The sequence below is a fragment of the Oncorhynchus keta genome, chromosome 19, assembly GCF_023373465.1.
Source record: "Oncorhynchus keta strain PuntledgeMale-10-30-2019 chromosome 19, Oket_V2, whole genome shotgun sequence".
In the NCBI taxonomy this organism is placed as follows: Eukaryota; Metazoa; Chordata; class Actinopteri; order Salmoniformes; family Salmonidae; genus Oncorhynchus; species Oncorhynchus keta.
This window is the reverse complement of record NC_068439.1, coordinates 37,978,599-37,996,906: the sequence shown is the minus strand read 5'-3', so window position 1 is coordinate 37,996,906 and position 18,308 is coordinate 37,978,599. Positions and strand designations below refer to the sequence as shown.

General features: G+C 43.6%; 2 protein-coding genes across 3 annotated transcripts in view; one reads left to right on the top strand and one right to left on the bottom strand.

Moving 5' to 3' along the window:
* The window catches only part of LOC118398226 (voltage-dependent calcium channel gamma-6 subunit-like), a 51,818-nt gene that overhangs the window by 33,306 nt on the left and 204 nt on the right, over window positions 1-18,308 (bottom strand). The window contains exon 2 of one of the 2 annotated variants that reach the window (XM_035793366.2): window positions 15,049-15,186. The exons of the other annotated variant lie outside the window; for it this stretch is intronic. The gene's annotated coding sequence lies outside the window, so the exon portion shown is untranslated. The remainder of the gene's footprint in view (window positions 1-15,048; window positions 15,187-18,308) is intronic. 2 annotated transcript variants of the gene reach the window in all.
* On the top strand, window positions 508-18,306 carry LOC118398225 (neuronal pentraxin-1-like). The gene is made up of 8 exons (XM_035793363.2): window positions 508-597; window positions 6,420-6,521; window positions 6,834-6,951; window positions 8,817-9,906; window positions 11,526-12,252; window positions 12,396-12,646; window positions 15,533-15,712; window positions 16,559-18,306. Exons 4-8 carry the CDS (start codon window positions 9,163-9,165, stop codon window positions 16,766-16,768), a joined length of 2,112 nt encoding a protein of 703 aa, XP_035649256.1. The 5' UTR covers window positions 508-597; window positions 6,420-6,521; window positions 6,834-6,951; window positions 8,817-9,162; the 3' UTR covers window positions 16,769-18,306.

Genomic DNA, 18,308 nt, shown 5'->3' with positions numbered 1-18,308 from the left:
AAAACTAAAGCAAGAAGCACCAGTGACTCGGTCAATAAAGAAGTGGTCAGATGACGCAGATGCTAGGCTACAGGACTGTTTTTAAAAAATCCTTCTCTCTACTATTATTCTGACATTTCACTTTCTTAAAATAAACTGGTGATCTTAACTGACCTAAGACAGGTGATTTTTACTAGGATTAAACGTCAGGAATGGTGAAATACTGAGTTTAAATGTACTTGGCTAAGGTGTATGTAAACTTCCGACTTCAACTGTCTGTATTACATATTGTAAATATATGCTCATAAACATCTGTATTATACTCAGACAAATTGAATGCTTGGGTGTTCTTGGGCAAAGGTGTGTCCAAAGCTATGTAGGGAAATGAACAGAACCTGAGAAAGGGTACATATGGATGTCTGTAAAAGAAGGCCAAGAAGAATCAAGAAAATGGTTGACCGTGAGAACCTGTAGGAGTGGAGGGATATTTAAACAAAGGGGTGAGAGAGACAGGGAGAGGAAGAGAGAGTTAAAATGATCCTCCTAGCGCAAATCCTTTTCAATCTGATCAGTGTTTGGGGATGGACTAACCAGCTTGGGACTGTAGCTTGTGACCAGGTAAGGAAACGTATTCACCCTAAAAACCACTTATTACTCCTTGATGGTTGCACTTTTTTTTGTAAATATACAAATCTAAAAAGGTATTTTTGGATTACCTTCAGGATAATCTGCTTTGCTTTGTCCAAACGGTTGAGAGCCTGGCTATAACTGTATTTTAGAAACGGAGAGTTGAGTCTTTCTGATTGAAAGTAAATGTCTCTAAAGTTGTAGGGTGCTGTTCTTACTCTCTGGTGAAGTCTTGGATTCAGAAGAAAAAGGTAGTATAAAACAATGTGCTCAAATTTGTAGGCATAGCTTTTATTGATCTCACTCACTGTAGAAGAGTGTTAGTAATTGTCAAGACACTTTACTACCTGGGACTCTACGAATGCCTATAATATGTCACTTGAAATAGGTAAATGTTTTTCATGTAAATCCATTCTACAATAGACAGATTTTTCCATAGGATCAAATGTGATATTTCAACTTTAGTATATGATCTGAAATTGTCACGTCAAACTAAGTCGTACGAATAGATAAGTTGCGACTGCTTATTTAGGAATAAAATAATTCCTTTGGAGTAACCAAATGTATTGCTGCAATTGTGCATGTTTGTTTTCAAGCTGCATTTGGGATTTGGATTGTGTATTATTTATTACTATTGGTCATTTTTCCATTTTCAACATGTATGCTCATTTCTGAAATCTTGTTTGTCAACTGCCTATTTTCTCAAGTTCATACTGTGGTATTGTGATTATGCTTCAATAGATATAGAATAGAGAAGTAGATTGAAATGTCAAGAAGAACCCTTTTGAAACCCCTTTTTCTAAAAGTGTAATGCTAAATCACAACATGATGATTGACTAGCGATACTGAATAGAGCATTTGTCCGAAATAGTTGGATAACAAGGTATTTCCCCAGTACATAAACACTTCCACTGTGCCAAGAGTCGGGTTTGGATAGTGCTAGTTACAGAGCCAATGGGAACTTAGAGTTTGAAGTCAGACGATCACCTTGGTTGTGTTAACGGGAATATTCACCACTATAGGCATATTTCTCAGTCCAATGATATCTTTCAGCTGTTCTCTGGATGGGTTTGTGGCCACATGCTTGTGTCGAGGTCATGACATGACTTATGACACAGGCCCACCTTTGACAACTTCAAATATTTGGCATCTCTACTTACTTGTACAGAACCAATTATTTATTTGTTGCAGATATTTCTTATTGGTCATAACTGCATTTCACAAGTTATTTTAGAACGAAAGATTGAAAGGAAACACAGTCATTATTTTAGATAATTTCCTGTCCTCTGTGGATTACAATGAAACATAGGCTCTTCTGCAGCTTCAACTAATCTATGGTCAGATTAAGTGTCTGTGTTTTATTCTTAACACACTTGGAGTTTTTGAAGGCATGGTATACAGTTGTACAGGAGACACATGTCCTGCAGGATCCTGATACTGCAGCTGCCCAGCGGTGAATGTCGTGTCATCGTGTCATGGTTGAGGTTAAGTCGGGCACAACTTTTAGACCTTTGCTTTAACCCTTGCAGTGAGGTTAACACGGCTCAGCCTATTTATATGAAGTGTTATCAGCAAGCATGTTTAACAAGCCAAAATGAAGGGTCTGTTCATCACATGGTCCTGTTACTAATGTTTAAAAACTCCAGTTAACAAAACACTTGTTGGAAACAGCATGGGTCCCACTTAGACTGTGTTTTAGTAATTACATGGATGGACCAGTCTGTGGTGGTACACTGTAATTGTGCTACACAGTCGGGGGTAGCACAGAGGGGTATGGTACAGTGGTGCCCAGAGAATGAATAAGAGCCACACTGTACGTGTTAAAAGGCAACTCCACCATTTTTCAACCTCATTTTCATGAAAATATAAAGTAAAAAATGACAATCAAAAGTTAAAACATTTTAAAAACAGTGACTTTCAAACACTGAGATTAGCGGTGACATGGGGATCAAGAGAATACCCTCCCTCTGACTGGAAACTTGTTGCAGGTTTTGAAAATCACTGTTTTTTAAAAACTTTTAATCCTGTCCTGTGATGTCACAGAGAAGCGTTTTTAGGGGGACTTTTTAACCACAGATCATAGAAACGAGCTGTTTCACATATGCAGACACTGGTTTGGTGCTGGAGATTATGAATATGAGGTTGAAAAGTGACAGAATTGTCCTTTCAGTGTTGAGCGCAAAAGGTTTTAAGGTTTTATTTCTATTTCTACACAGTTAATGTGCTAAGTATATACCCATGATATAATATATTATATGATACAAACCCATGAAGTGATATATTGTACAATTTTAAAACTTTAATTTAGATTTAGGTTAAAGGAAATTGTGTACCATTCTTAGCACCTATAGTATACTGAACACTTATTCCATGACATTATTTGTGGAGTGCAAATATTTGCAACTACTCTGTGAGCAGTTATATTCTAGCGTATTCTATATATTGCGTCAAGGTTAACCCTTGTCTCCTCTCTACTCGTTCTAATTGATCACAGGCTTTCATTAGTCTCGTTCAAGCAACAGGGGGAATCACTGTGCCAAGTCTACATGCCAATCAGCCATGTTCAATACGCATGACGTGGGGCATGAGTCAAGCACAGCAGGGCACGAGGAGGAAAAGCTTCTTAAAAGCAACAGGATAGGGCATATGGAGACGTCAACCCACGTCTGGCCTGAATTGGCTTGTGGCCTGTAGACTGGCCCAGCTTCTCTGACCCATGCTTTGACTTTCTGAAGTGAGCAGGCCAGGGCCAATCCTCTGCCCTACCATCAGGTTTTAATCCTGGGAATCCTATTAGTGAGTCAACCTTTAGAGGAGGAAAGTCCCTCCGGGTCAGAAGACTTTGACTTGCCAAGGCTTGGGAAGATTCTTTGTGCGTAGGTAATCACCCAAAACAATAACATTTTGTCATTCCATTGACTTATTAAAGGGACACTTCAGGATTTTGCCAATGAGGCCCTTTATCTTTGATGTAATGTCCTTAAAACAAGTCAAAATGAGGCTCAGTAGTGTGTGTGGCCTCCACGTGCCTGTATGACCTCCCTACAACGCCTGGGCATGCTCCTGATGAGGTGGCGGATGGTCTCCTGAGGGATCTCCTCCCAGACCTGGACTAAAGCATCCGCCAACTCCTGGACAGTCTGTGGTGCAACGTGGCGTTGGTGGATGGAGCGAGACATGATGTCCCAGATGTGCTCAATTGGATTCAGGTCTGGGGAACGGGCGGGCCAGTCCATAGCATCAATGCCTTCCTCTTGCAGGAACTGCTGACACACTCCAGCCACATGAGGTCTAGCATTGTCTTGCATTAGGAGGAACCCAGGACCAACCACACCAGCATATGGTCTCACAAGGGGTCTGAGGATCTCATCTCGGTACCTAATGGAAGTCAGGCTACCTCTGGCGAGCACATGGAGGGCTGTGTGGCCCCCCAAAGAAATGCCACCCCACACCATGCTCTGGACACTATGCTGACAGACACAGCAAACCTTCTTGCCACAGCTCGCATTGATGTGCCATCCTGGATGAGCTGCACTACCTGAGCCACTTGTGTGGGTTGTAGACTCCGTCTCATGTGACTCCGTCTCACCACTAGAGTGAAAGCACCGCCAGCATTCAAAAGTGACCAAAACATCAGCCAGGAAGCATAGGAACTGAGAAGTGATCTGTGGTTATCACCTGCAGAACCACTCCTTTATTGGGGGTGTCTTGCTAATTGCCTATAATTTCCACCTGTTGTCTATTCCATTTGCACAACAGCATGTGAAATGTATTGTCAATCAGTGTTGCTTCCTAAGTGGACAGTTTGATTTCACAGAAGTGTGATTGACTTGGAGTTACATTATGTTGTTTAAGTGTTCCCTTAATTTTTTTGAGCAGTGTATAGTTTTGATTTTTGATTCTTAAAAGTAGCCATCCTTTGCATTGATTACAGCTTTGCACACTCTTGGCATTCTCTCAACCAGCTTCAACTGGAATGCTTTTCCAACAGTCTTGAAGGAGTTCCCACATATGCTGAGCACTTGTTGGCTGCTTTTCCTTCACTCTGCTGTCCCATTCATCCCAAACCATCTCAACCAGGTTGAGGTCGGGTGATTGTAGAGGCCAAGTCATCTGATGCAGCACTCCATCACTCTCCTTCTTGGTCAAATAGCCCTTACACAGCCTGGAGATGTGTTGGGTCATTGTCCTGTTGAAAAACAAATGATAGTCCCACTAAGTGTAAACCAGATGGGATATGATATTGCTGCAGTGTGCCCTGAATTCAAAATAAATCACCAGCAAAGGACCCCCACACCATCACACGTCTTCCTCCATGCTTCACAGTGGGAACTACACATGCGGAGATCATCCGTTCACCTACTCTGCATCTCACAAAGACACAGCAGTTGGAACCAAAAATAAAAAAAATTGAACTCCTCAGCCGTTGCTGTGTTTCTTGGCCCAATCAAGCCTCTTCTTATTATTGGTGTCCTTTAGTAGTGGTTTCTGTGCAGCAATTCGACCATGAAAGCCTGATTCACGCAGCTTCCTCTGAACAGTTGATGTTGAGATGTGTCTGTTGCTTGAACTCTTTGAAACATTTATTTAGGCTGCAATCTGAGACATAAATGCTATTCACGAGTTCATCTCACTCTGGATGAATTGAAAATCTGAGCAATTACCAGAATCTTTCACTAGACTAAGACTTTTCTGTAATTTCAATAGTAAAACATTGTAGCGTGCACAGTAAAATACTGTAAATCTGTTTTACAGCATTAATGCTGTAGATTGCACTGCATAATGGGTAAATGCTGAACAAAATACTGTTATTAACTGTAATTGGACGCCTCCTGTAAAAAATCAAACCTACTGTATTTCTTTATTGTAATAGTTATTTTATTGCTAGCCAACGTGGAATTACTGCATGTTTTTTTAGCTAACTTAGCTAGCTAGTTAGCTAGCTCAAGTTTACACAAGCCATTTCAGTCTGCTCTAAATTGCTTTGTAAATATCTTGCTGTGCGACGTAGAAAATAAATTACCCAAATAATAATTGTTGTGATGATGGGCTTCACTGTACCGCAGCTTCTGAGTGCCATAGAGAATAAACTGAGTGCAGATTCTGGACCATTATGTTTTCAACATTACTACAAAGAAAATTGCTTATTTATAGCAATTAAAAAGATATGACCCATATTACTGGCGGAATGTTTTTTTTTCACGGCTTGACATGCAGCATTTAACACAAACCACGTAGAGAGCCGTTAAACTACTCACGAGCCTCAGCCGCTAAAGCCAATGAGAATGACCAGTGCACCGGTGTTGTGTCGAGGTGCCTGCCGACCTAAGGTGCTTCCACTGGGCAGCTCTATCACAGTGTCGCCGGCGGTAGCTAGTAACGTGGCCAATTTAAAAAATATATATTTTAGATTTCAAGTAGGATAGCAGCCTACACAAGAAATAATGAATATTGCTAGCCATCTAGATGTCATTGTGATACAGTCTACTCTAGGGGGAAGAGCATGAATGACAACGACACCGGGACCATGTCCTCCTTAGCTGTCACAACCGTGTGACACGTCCGTGTCCGTACAACCTCTCAACAACATTGTTCCATAATGCTACAGTATTAGCTAAACCTGTTCACTTTACAAACATTAAGTGGCACGGAAATGTTTTGAGTCTGGTAAAATCACCTGTGGTGTTGTGTAGGCTATAGCAATGTTTTATTAGTTAGCTAGGGTTTGAGGTAGGTGTATCTAGCTGTCTTATTTGTATTTGTTCAATAGCTCAATTGATTTCATAAACTAAATTGGATATATGGCTGTACAGGTTGGAATCAACCCAAGATGATGAATCCTGAAGATGTGTCAACCTCTACCGTGCCCCATTCTTCCAAGAGCTCAATGAGTTTGAATGAAGACCTCTAGTGAGGTAAGTACAGTACACACACACCAGTGGATGCTGAGGGGATGACGGCTCATAACAATGGCTGGAAAAGAGTTAGTGGAATGGCATCAAACACATTGAGAACATGTATTTGGTGTATTTGATACCATTCCACTGATTCGGCTCCAGCCATGAGCACGTCATCTCCAATTAATGTGCCACCAACCTCCTGTGACACATACACACACGACACTGGCTTGATTATATCCCTTGTCACCTATCTTTTTACCCACAGAGTAACAGCTCTGGTGCTCCTTGCCTCTCATTCTATTCTTAATTTGTCTATGCTTGTCCTAGGGGTGAGAAGAGCTGACAAATCAGAACTGAGGATGATTGTTACGGAGCCCCATGAGGAACACCTGATGCTGGGCTGACTTCTCTCTCCTATCTGCTCTCCAGTCCAAACTGTTCCGTTGTGTGTTTCAGCGCCTCTAAACCCCCTTACCCTGAATAGTTGCTCTGATGACCATGGATCTAGGATTGTACCCAAGATCCATCTTGGGTACAATTAACTCCATCTTCCTCTCTCTCTCTTTGTCTCACTCTCTCCCCCACACAATATCGTTTTTAAATGAGTGTTGTAATGATGATCTTATTTGGTTACATATGTGTCAACAATTCTTACTTCTATTGTCAATTCTGTTGTTGATTTGTTAATGTTTTTACCAATTTCAATAAATGTATTTTTCTTACATTTAGATTTTAGGGAGAATTTTACTACATTTACAGCATTATACAGGCACCAAACTTAATACTGTAATTTTGCTTTACAGCAGAGATGTATGCTACAATACTATTTTCTTACTGCTGTAAATTTACAGTAAGGAAAATAGTTAAACACATTATTTGTCTACTACACTGTAGATAGCAATATAGCTTGCTGATATAAAGAATTGCCAACTTGACATTGACAAATGTATATTGTATGTATTAATCTCATCAAAATATAGGACTGGGGATGATATTTTAAGAAGTAGGCCTATCGGTAGGCGTGGTGATTGATGATAGCCATGGGGATGATATTTGAAGAAGTAGGCCTATCGGTAGACGTGATGACTTGATGATAGCCATGGGGATTATATTTTAAGAAGTAGGCCTATCGGTAGGCGTGGTGACTTGATGATAGCCATGGGGATTATATTTTAAGAAGTAGGCCTATCGGTAGGCGTGGTGACTTGATGATAGCCATGGGGATGATATTTTAAGAAGTAGGCCTATCGGTAGGCGTGGTGACTTGATGATAGCCATGGGGATGATATTTGAAGAAGTAGGCCTATCGGTAGGCGTGGTGACTTGATGATAGCCATGGGGATGATATTTTAAGAAGTAGGCCTATCGGTAGGCGTGGTGACTTGATGATAGCCATGGGGATGGGTAAGAGCCTTATAAGAAAGTGTCCTGGTGCTCTCTGCTACCTTCTCCTGGTTTTGCCTCAATTTCTGTCTGACCTCCTATTCAGGAAGTGCTGGATTAATTGAGGCCTTATACCTACTCTTAGAATGTTTGCTGAAGTCATTTAGGTGGTTTGATGGAATACAATCTCTGATTAGGAATAACATATAAACGCTAACAATGCTAACTTTGCGTAAGAGGTCAGTAAATGCCATTCCCCAGATAAACATGTGCATAAACAACCTACTATATCCCTGGTCAAGAGCAGTTCTTTCCATTACTGTACATTGTAACTCAGGGCTACGGTGCTAATGTATCCTAGTCTGTTCACACCACCTCAATCACACTGGCATTATTTGCGGCTCTTTCAATATAGATTCTTTGGTGACAGCCCCTTGTCTCGCACAACTGTTCCCCTGTTGTTCCACTATGAATAACCTCCTAGCCCTGCATAGTAAACTGCCTGCCTGCCCACATTAAAATGAAAACCATCAGTCATTTAACTGCATCCTGATGACTGCCTTGTAATCTGATTACACTGCCCAGGGGGGTTCTCAGTTGATGCAGTTGGCATCATTCACTGAAGGCCATTGCTGGCTCATTGAAAACCAATAGCGGTGACTGATTGACTAAATAATTGTAGTTTCATTGTTTATGAGCCCAGCTCCATTACTCCCCACCGCTGCTCTGCTCGAGTTCTGTCATCGCCATCCTATTGCTCTGTACTGTTCAGTATATCAATGTACTTCTGATCTTGCCCTCGTATGTTGCTGTTGTCTACTCACTGAAGTGATAGCATTTCTCAAGACTTAAAAAAAAGTATTTCCAATTAAGCTTTTAAAGTGCCAATGACATTTATGACTTATCGCCTTTGTCTTTTCTTTCCAGATGGAAGCACCATCGGCCCTCACGGATAGATAGAAGCCGGCTATAAAGGGATTATTTTGGCTGCCGAACACAGGAGGCACGCTGTGCCACGAGGGTCCACCTGGAGGCAGACCCCTCTTCCCTGAACAGTGGAAAAGGACTTTGGCACAAAGGGCTTTGGCACAAGGTCCTGCGTGTTGGAACACTTCTTGAAGGAATTTACCCTGTTGGACAGGGGATTTTGGACTGTTTTGCCATGTGTCAAATCAGCTTGCCATCCGCTCCAAATGACCTCTACTCGTGGTATACATCACACCAAAAATAAAGCGTGGAACGACAGTCTCCCTTGACAGGAGAGAACGAAAATATGCCCGACAACGCCATTCCACCCCTGATGCTTTTGCCTAAAGTAAAAATGCGTTGGAGTGGAGTACTCCCAGTTTTCATCCTACCCTCTTTGCCTCTTTTTTCTCTACTCCTTTATACTCTCATATCTTCCTCGGTGGCTGTTGTTAGTTTGCCGGGATTAGACTATGACTATGGAGCCCAGCCAAAGTTTGTTTGTACCCCGATTCCAGCGGATGCAGACCCCAGCTGCTTCACACCAGGCGGGTCAGCACACGGACCTGCCCACGACAGACCCAGCAGTAATGGGCATCATGGACCTGCTGCAGGGGCGCCCAATGGTAACGGCAGGAGGTCGATGGGAATGGGGATAGGAATATCAGACGAGGCCAAATCCACCATCCTGCACCTTCGCGAGAGCCTGGTGCGGCAAAAGGAGACCATCTTAGACCAGCGGGAGACGATCAGGGAACTGACTGCCAAGCTGACCCTCTGTGAGGGCTTTGGCCGGGGGGTGGGTCATCACGATGACCATCACGACAACCACCATGGATCCCCGCGTCTCAACACCCATCACCCGAGCTCGCACCACACCTACCATGATGCTGACCACCACGGGGATCCACACTACCCACTGAACAATGGACATCGATCGGACCCACACCACCGAGGGAAGGACAACGCTGGGAGCAAGCATGGGGCCTTCTCCCCTGAGAAAACTAGGAAAACGCTACAGACACTCAAGGAGAGGCTGGAGAACTTGCAGGTCAGTGGGAACAACAACAAAGGTTGAGTAGGAAGAGGGATAGGAAGCTTATTGGTCCTTTGTGTGAATTTAGGTTATCTTATGCGTCACTACGGGGCACTGTGTCTCGCTACTGACCTGAAATGAAGCACGACGATGGGTGCTCCAGCTTTCTCTCACGCCGTGAGGATATCAGTGGCCTACAGCCCAAGCTCCATCCATGTGCATGCGTAGGAAGACATAAGTTGATTAGTTAATTATCCTGACTCTCACCCTAGAGGATATATTGCACTGATCCCATGGGAATTCATGAAGCCTAGGAGAAGGTTTTGTTTAGTGATTGTATGACATATGACCATTGACACTAACAACCAACTTTTTATTTTCTTTATTTTCCCATGAATCAAGGAAGTTCCTGTATATACAAAATCCAACTTAATTGACAAACATTTTGGGGATTCCGAAAGATCATTTTTTGGTTCTAATTGATTTCGGTTTCTCACCCATTTTCTTAAAGTGATTCTAGCACTCTATAATGAATTGTAAGACTTGCTATGAGACATGCTATAGGCGTATATCCTATACAAGTACTACTAACACTTAATAACACTGGTGGTTCATAGAAAGTAGAGCCCAACCTATATGTTTTCTTTGGGGTCCGACAACGATTCAGATATTTTGTGGGACAAAACTGACCAACACCAATATATCTGTCGATTTAGTGTTTTACAACAGTGAAATTGAAAAGTTCCACACCAAGTTTTCCTAAATTTCCATCCAAAAGAGTAATTGTCCAAGAAATTTCTTCAAATGTTGATTTCTTACATTGTGACAATGAAAATGAGAATGGACGCTAGTGTTCAGATAAGCATGCGATTCACTTTTTTCCATCCCTTTTACTGAATAATGAAACTATATATATATCGGTCTGGCTCTAAAAATAAAGTGTTACCAAAACAAACGTGCTACAAGACATCACAGTGGCATATATCCTATACAAGCATTAATAACACTTAATAACACTGATGGTTCATAGAAAGTGTTACCAAATGTCTTGAGGGTGTTAGACAAAGACAGTTCAGCTGAGATTGGCCTCCCGAGTGGCTCAACTGTCTAAGGCACTGCTTTGCAGTACTAGAGGCATCACTACAGATCCGGGTTCGATCCCGGGCTGTGTCGCAGCCGGCCGGTACCGGGAGACCCATGAGGCGGCACACGATCGGCCCAGCATCGTCTGGATCAGGGGAGGTTTGGCTGGCCGGGATGTCCTTGTCCCATCGCGCTCTAGCAACTCCTTGTGGCGGGCCGGGCGCATGCACGCTGACTTCGGTCGCCAGCCGTACAGTGTTTCCCCCGACACATTGGTGCGGCTGGCTTCCGGGTTAAGCGAGCAGTGTGTCAAGAAGCAGTGTGGCTTGGCACGGTTGTGTTCCTCTTTACCTGGGAAAAGACTGTAACTACCAATTGGATATCACGAAATTGGGGAGAAAAAGTGGTAAACAAATACAAAAAAAGTCATATTATGGAAATAAATTCCAACTGATATTTTAGTTTGCTCCACAAAGTTTGAATAACCACTAATAATAAGGCATGCAAACATTTCCAATTGTAACTATTAATAATTTTCTCTCTTTCTCCAGGCCAGGAATTCCTCCAGCTCTTATTCAAGCTCACTGAGAGACCTCCTGCAACGCAAAATCAATGCACTTGAGAAGCAGCTCAACAATCACTACGGTGGGCATCATGATTATGGTCACCATGACGACCACCATGATGACCACCATGACGACCACCACGATGACCACCATGACGACCACCACGATGACCATCATGACGACCACCACGAAGACCAACATGGACCCGACCACCATCATGATGATCGACACGATGACCACCACGATGACCACCATGGACCCAGTCACCACGACGATCACCATGATGACCACCACGAGACCCGCACCCCCACCCCCACCCACCACAACAACCGCCACAACAACCGTCAAAACAGTCGCCATGACCGACACTATGACCGCCATTATGATCGTAGCCATGGTCGCCATGACACCCACCATAACGACCACAATGGCGAACACCATGATGACCATCACAACGACCGTCATGGTGAACACCATGATGACCATCATGACCTTCACCACGATGACCACCATGATGATCTTCACGATGACCACCATGATGACCACCATGGAAACGGTCACAGTGACGATGGTCACCATGGCAACGACGACCATGGCCATCATCCTCGTCCATCCTATAACAGCAAGCCGCCGGCTCCAAGACCTCTTGGCCGTGGACACAACAAGCTTGAAACTGTGCTGAGCCACCTTAACCACAGGAACACTGACCCTGGTATTAAAACTCTGATAATAACCCACTTTGACACTGTATACTATTTTCCGAGTTATATCATGCATGCCGGGTTGTATTTGCAGGTACAAATACTCAGTATCAGCTGTTCATTGCTCATATTTTGCTGTCTTGTACCCTAACAGGTACCCGGAAAAAGCCAAATAGTCCGGATGCTTTCCAGATTGGCTTCCCTATGCGCACTAACTACATATATGGAAAAATAAAGAGGACCCTGCTCAACGAAATCTTCGCCCTCACTGTCTGCCTCTGGATAAAAGGGGGATCAGGGCCTGGCCTCGGCACTCCCTTCTCCTACTCTGTACCGGGACAGGCCAACGAACTGGTTCTGATCGAATGGGGCAACAACCCCATGGAACTACTGGTCAACGACAAGGTAAGAGCATGATTGATTATTTTACATACTTTCACGTTGTGCCCCTAGTGACCACTTTGTGAAGATCTATTTCTTTGTCCTCACTTCTTACACACATACATTCTCCTACTATAAGGTTTCCTACTGTGCTGTGTCACAACGTGATGTGTCATACAATGACTGTACGTACATACCCCAACCAGAAGCCATGGATTGCTGCCGCTTTCAATGTGTGGGACTCTAACCCGGAAGCTTACAAGAAATCCTGTTATGCCCTGCGACGAACCATCAAACACATAAGAAAAGCATCAATACAGGGTTAAGATTGAGTCATACTACACCGGCTCTGACGCTCGTCTTATGTGGCAGGGCTTGCAAACTATTACAGACTACAAAGGGAAGCACAGCCGCGAGCTGCCCAGTGACACGAGCCTACCAGACGAGCTAAATCACTTCTATGTTCGCTTCGAGGCAAGCAACACTGAGGCATGCATGACAGCATCAGCTGTTCCGGACGACTGTGTGATCACGCTCTCCGTAGCCGACGTGGGTAAGACCTAGAAACAGGTCAACATACACAAGGCTGCAGGGCCAAACGGATTACCAGGACATGTGCTCCGGGCATGTGCTGATCAACTGGCAGGTGTCTTCACTGACATTTTCAACATATCCCTGATTGAGTCTGTAATACCAACATGTTTCAAGCAGACCACCATAGTCCCTGTGCCTAAGAACACTAAGGTAACCTGCCTAAATGACTACTGACCCGTAGCACTCACGTCTGTAGCCATGAAGTGCTTTAAAAACCTGGTCATGGCTCACATCAACACCATTATCCCAGAAACCCTAGACCCACTCCAATTTGCATACCTCCCAAACAGATCCACAGATGATGCAATCTCTATTGCACTCCACACTGCCCTTTCCCACCTGGACAAAAGGAACACTTATGTGAGAATGCTACTCATTGACTACAGCTTAGCGTTCAACACCATAGTACCCTCAAAGCTCATCACTAAGCGAAGGACCCTGGGACTAAACACCTCCCTCTGCAACTGGATCTTGGACTTCCTGACGGGCCGCTCCCAGGTGGTGAGGGTAGGTAGCAACACATCTGCCACGCTGATTCTCAACACTGGAGCTCCACAGGGGTGCGTGCTCAGTCCCTTCCTGTACTCCCTGTTCACCCACGACTGCATGGCCAGGCACGACTCCAACACCATCATTAAGTTTGCAGACGATACCAGTGGTAGGCCTGATCACTGACAACGACAAGACAGCCTATAGGGAGGAGATCAGAGACATGGCCGGGTGGTGCCAGAATAACAACCTATCCCTCAACGTAACCAAGACTAAGGAGATGATTGTGGACTAAAGGAAAAGGAGGACAGAGCGCACCCCCATTCTCATTGATGGGGCTGTAGTGGAGCAGGTTGAGAGCTTCAAGTTCCTTGGTGTCCACATCAACAACAAACTAGAATGGTCCAAACACACCAAGACAGTCGTGAAGAGAGCACAACAAAGCCTATTCCCCCTCAGGAAACTAAAAAGATTTGGCATGGGTCCTGAGTTCCTCAAAAGGTTCTGCAGCTGCAACATCGAGAGCATCACTGCCCGGTTCGGAAATTGCTCGGCTTCTGACCGCAAGGCACTACAGACGGTAGTGCGTACGGCCCAGTACATCACTGGGGCTAAGCTGCCTGCCATCCAGGACCTCTACACCAGGTGGTGTCAGAGGAAGGCCCTAAAAATTGTCAAAGTCCCCAGCCACCCCAGTCATAGACTGTTCTCTCTACTACTGCATGGCACGTGGTACCGGAGTGCCAAGTCTAGGACAAAAAGGCTTCTCAACAGTTTTTACCCCAAAGCCATAAGAATCCTGAACAGGTAATCAAATGGTTACCCGGACTATTTGCATTGTGTGCCACCCCCAGCCCTCTTTTTACACTGCTTCTACTCTCTGTTTATCATATATGCATAGTCACTTTAACCATATCTACATGTAAATACTATTGGTTAGAGCCTGGAAGTAAGCATTTCACCTGTTGTATTCCCACGTGACAAATAAACTTTGATTTGATAGCATTTAGAAAGGAGTGTTTCACCATTTTGAATCATAATTCGAAATAAGACGGCGCTTATGTTATCAGTCAGTTGCCCCATTGGCAGCACAAGTGGAAAATCAATCACCTCAAAGCAAGCAAGCTTTAACACCTCAGTGTCAGGTGACTCCACTCTTATCCGATCAGGCACCGGAATTTGATTTATCTCCTGTCCTCAAGGAGCGAGGCAGGAGGCAGTTACAGTTCACCTGCTGCCTCCTCTCACCTAGTCTTGCCTCCTGAGAGACAGTGGTTCTGTCTTCATTTATCATCCTCCCTAATGGCATAAGACCCTCAGAGGGCAAAGGGCAAGCAGCTTACCTAGCACAGTCATGTGAAGAGACGTCTAATGAGAGGGTGGACACGGGGATAGACACATGGTCTGGGCCCATACCTCAGCATGAGTCAGGGTTTCTCCCAGACAAGAGGGGATTTGGTGGTTAAACCGAGCTATGGCACCTGAAGGATATGACACAAAAGAAAAGAAGGCCATCGCATTTCAATTGGTGAGCTATTTGTACCTATTCACAAAACCTGGCAAATCATTTACAAAATATCTCCAGCAACATTTGTGTTTAATTTACCTTCTGAAGGTGTCATTTTTCTAAATGCCCAAGACAATGACAGTAATATTCTGTTCTGTGAGTAGTCAATTAAACTGGTAATAATCTCTCTTTCTCCGAACAGGCAGTGACTTTGCTCTTTTTACTCAAGGAAATCTTTTGTTTAGACTCTGTGGATTAAGCCAATCAATCAATCAATGTAATTAGTTAATTATGCCATTGCCTCTATTTTCTTTGCACAGGCGGTGACATTGCCCATGGCAATGACGGATGGGAAGTGGCAACATCTGTGCGTGACATGGTCGACACACGATGGGCATTGGGAGGCCTTCCAGGACGGTGTAAAAAGGGGATCTGGAGAGAATCTATCTGCATGGCATCCCATCAAGCCTGGTGGAGTCTTTATTCTGGGCCAGGAACAGGTACAACTCCACGTTTTATTTCTATGAATTTTCACACTCAAAGTTCTGAAGAACATATAAAAGCTGGGATAGGAACCGTACATTTCTAAACATCAGTACTGGATCCCACAGCTGACACAAAATGTTGCCAGCAGGGAATTACTTGTCACACTTACAGTGTGTGTTTGCTGATTTTAGGATTCGCAAACACTAAAAGCTGTTAATACAATCATGTTAAAGCGGATTATCGTCTCGTTGTGTCCTGAGAAGACACGGGCTATTGCCAAAAACTAAGCTTGGAAATCAGTACATTGGTGACTGTGATATGTGGTTGTCTCACTTAGCTATCTTAAGATGAATGTAAGAACTGTATGTCGCTCTAGACAAGAGATCCCAGCCTGGTCTCATAGACTAGACGTAAGATAGTAGATGTAAATCCGGGACACCCAAATTAGTATGGTATGGTTACATTAGACAGAAGTTTACTTAAGGCTAAAACAAAAGTAGGGTGGTTAGTAGGGGTGAATAGGGGATGGGTGGGCATAAAATGCAAAAGTCTAGCAACCCAAAGGTTGCGTGTTAGAATATCATCATGGACAATTTTAGCTAATTAGCAATTTTGCAACTACTTACTACTTTTTTGCTACTTGGTATGTTAGTTAAACCTTCCCCTTAAGCCGAACCTTAACATGACACTAGGTCATGAGAAGGTTTAAGAACAAAGGTTGATTGATCTGAACTGCCTAGTTTTAGAACATTGTTAGTGACTAACCAACCTTGTTTTAAAGGAATTATAAAAGGTGGAAAACTCTTGTTCATGTTTTGTGGGCCTTTACACTTAATAATAATGCTGTGCTTTCCTAACAGGACGCCCTAGGTGGCCGATTTGACGCCACTCAGTCCTTCGTGGGCGAAATGTCAGACCTCCAGTTGTGGTCCCGCGTTCTCACGCCCAATGAAATCTACAGCCAGGCTTCCTGTGGAGGTCACATGGCCGGTGACCTCATCACCTGGACAGAGGCAGTGGTTGAGCTTCACGGTGGGGTCACCAAATACCCCTTCGACCCCTGCCACTAAGCACTACCCCACTCTGCCTCATTAAAAATGTCTGATCACCAAGCCCATGATGTCAGTCAACCAGCTGTACGGTGTGGCAGCAAGGGCTCTGTGCCCTACGCTGCAGAGACATTCTGCTATTTTTGCCATCCATTTCCTCTCTGTTCTGCCTTCCCCCTCGCTGGGCCGAGGAACTGAGAGGACTTTAAAAGAGCAACGGCTGGATATAACCGAATGGTCATGACTACAGCTGCTCCCGAGATCCAGTACAGGAAATAGGATTCCCTGTCTCTAGATGGGTCCATCCATGTATGCCCCGGCCTTAGCAAAGCCCTTCATCAGTCAGGTGTTCAAAGAATCAGAACCTTTTTTTCTGGGACGTATTACGCCTGGATATGGTTCACAATAGTCCAGGTGTTATTTGTTCGTCTTTCTGTTTTTGACTGGTGAGCAGGATGATACCAGTGATGAAAAGGAAAGCACTGAGGTAGAATGCTCATAAACCAACTTTGGACAGTATGGAATGAACAACCTAAAGGCACTGAAAACAGAGCCCTGCAGATGGCAAGTGTATGAGTTGGAAGACATTGATAAAGATTTGATGGATGAATGTGAGGGATTACGTAGTATTTTTTTGAACATGAAGATGGGAGGAGCTCCTCTAGGGATGTTGTTTTGAGACTTTTAGCCTGTCCCGACTCTACCAGAGATTTTAGAGGCCTGTTTTCTACTACTGAGTTGTACACACATGCAACTGATCAACATTCCACTGGATTTTTCACAGGAACGTAGCTCTACAAATAGCTGATGGTGCTCTGCTTTTGGTTAAAGGAGTTTGCGTTGTCTGTTTGCGGAAACATATTTTTGTAAGTACGTGTGTTTTAATAAAAGGTTAAAAAGGTGGACATTTTGTAAGCTGGAATGTCTGTTTTAACACAGCAAAACTTGTGGGTTTGGTTTCGACGTATTTCTATGAGTGTGTCTGAAATGGCTGCCAGGTTTAATGCAACAGCAGAGTTGACATTGTCAAGTCTGACTTGTGGACAGGTGCCCGCATAAATACAGGTTAACTGGCTGTCAAGAGTTCTAAGGTAATGCTGACATCTCCATGGTAACCTGTGGCTTACAGTGGGATTTACCTGACAAGTAGAGCTCTGACCCAGATCCAGACTATTTCCGTGCTGTCAGTAGCATACACATGCTCTCAAAATAGGCTAAATTCACACATGCACTCACATGCACTCACATGCACTCACATGCACTCACAACAGCTTGGAAACAAAAATGTAATGCTGTAATGCTCTAAAAAATCTGTTGCTTTTTATTAGTTGGGTCTTGTGTTTTTAATGCATGTAAAATACTTATACAAATCTGAAAAATATAGCCTATGTATTGAATATCAACTGTGAAATTGCATAAACAAATACACACCATTACATTTTTGGTAAGTATAACTTATTGTACACAACACATCCTTTCCTTATCTATCCTTTCAGTGTATATGTCCATCCCTTATCTGTCTGTACAGCATACAAATGAGGAATGTATTTTATTAGTTCAC

Bases quoted from the DNA above. Each gene is read 5' to 3' on its own strand.
- LOC118398225 (XM_035793363.2), top strand. From the start codon at position 9,163: ATGCCCGACAACGCCATTCCACCCCTGATGCTTTTGCCTAAAGTAAAA. The intron at 12,253-12,395 runs GTATTAAAACTC...GTACCCTAACAG, and splicing joins CCACAGGAACACTGACCCTG to GTACCCGGAAAAAGCCAAAT. The intron at 12,647-15,532 runs GTAAGAGCATGA...TTCTTTGCACAG, and splicing joins AACTACTGGTCAACGACAAG to GCGGTGACATTGCCCATGGC.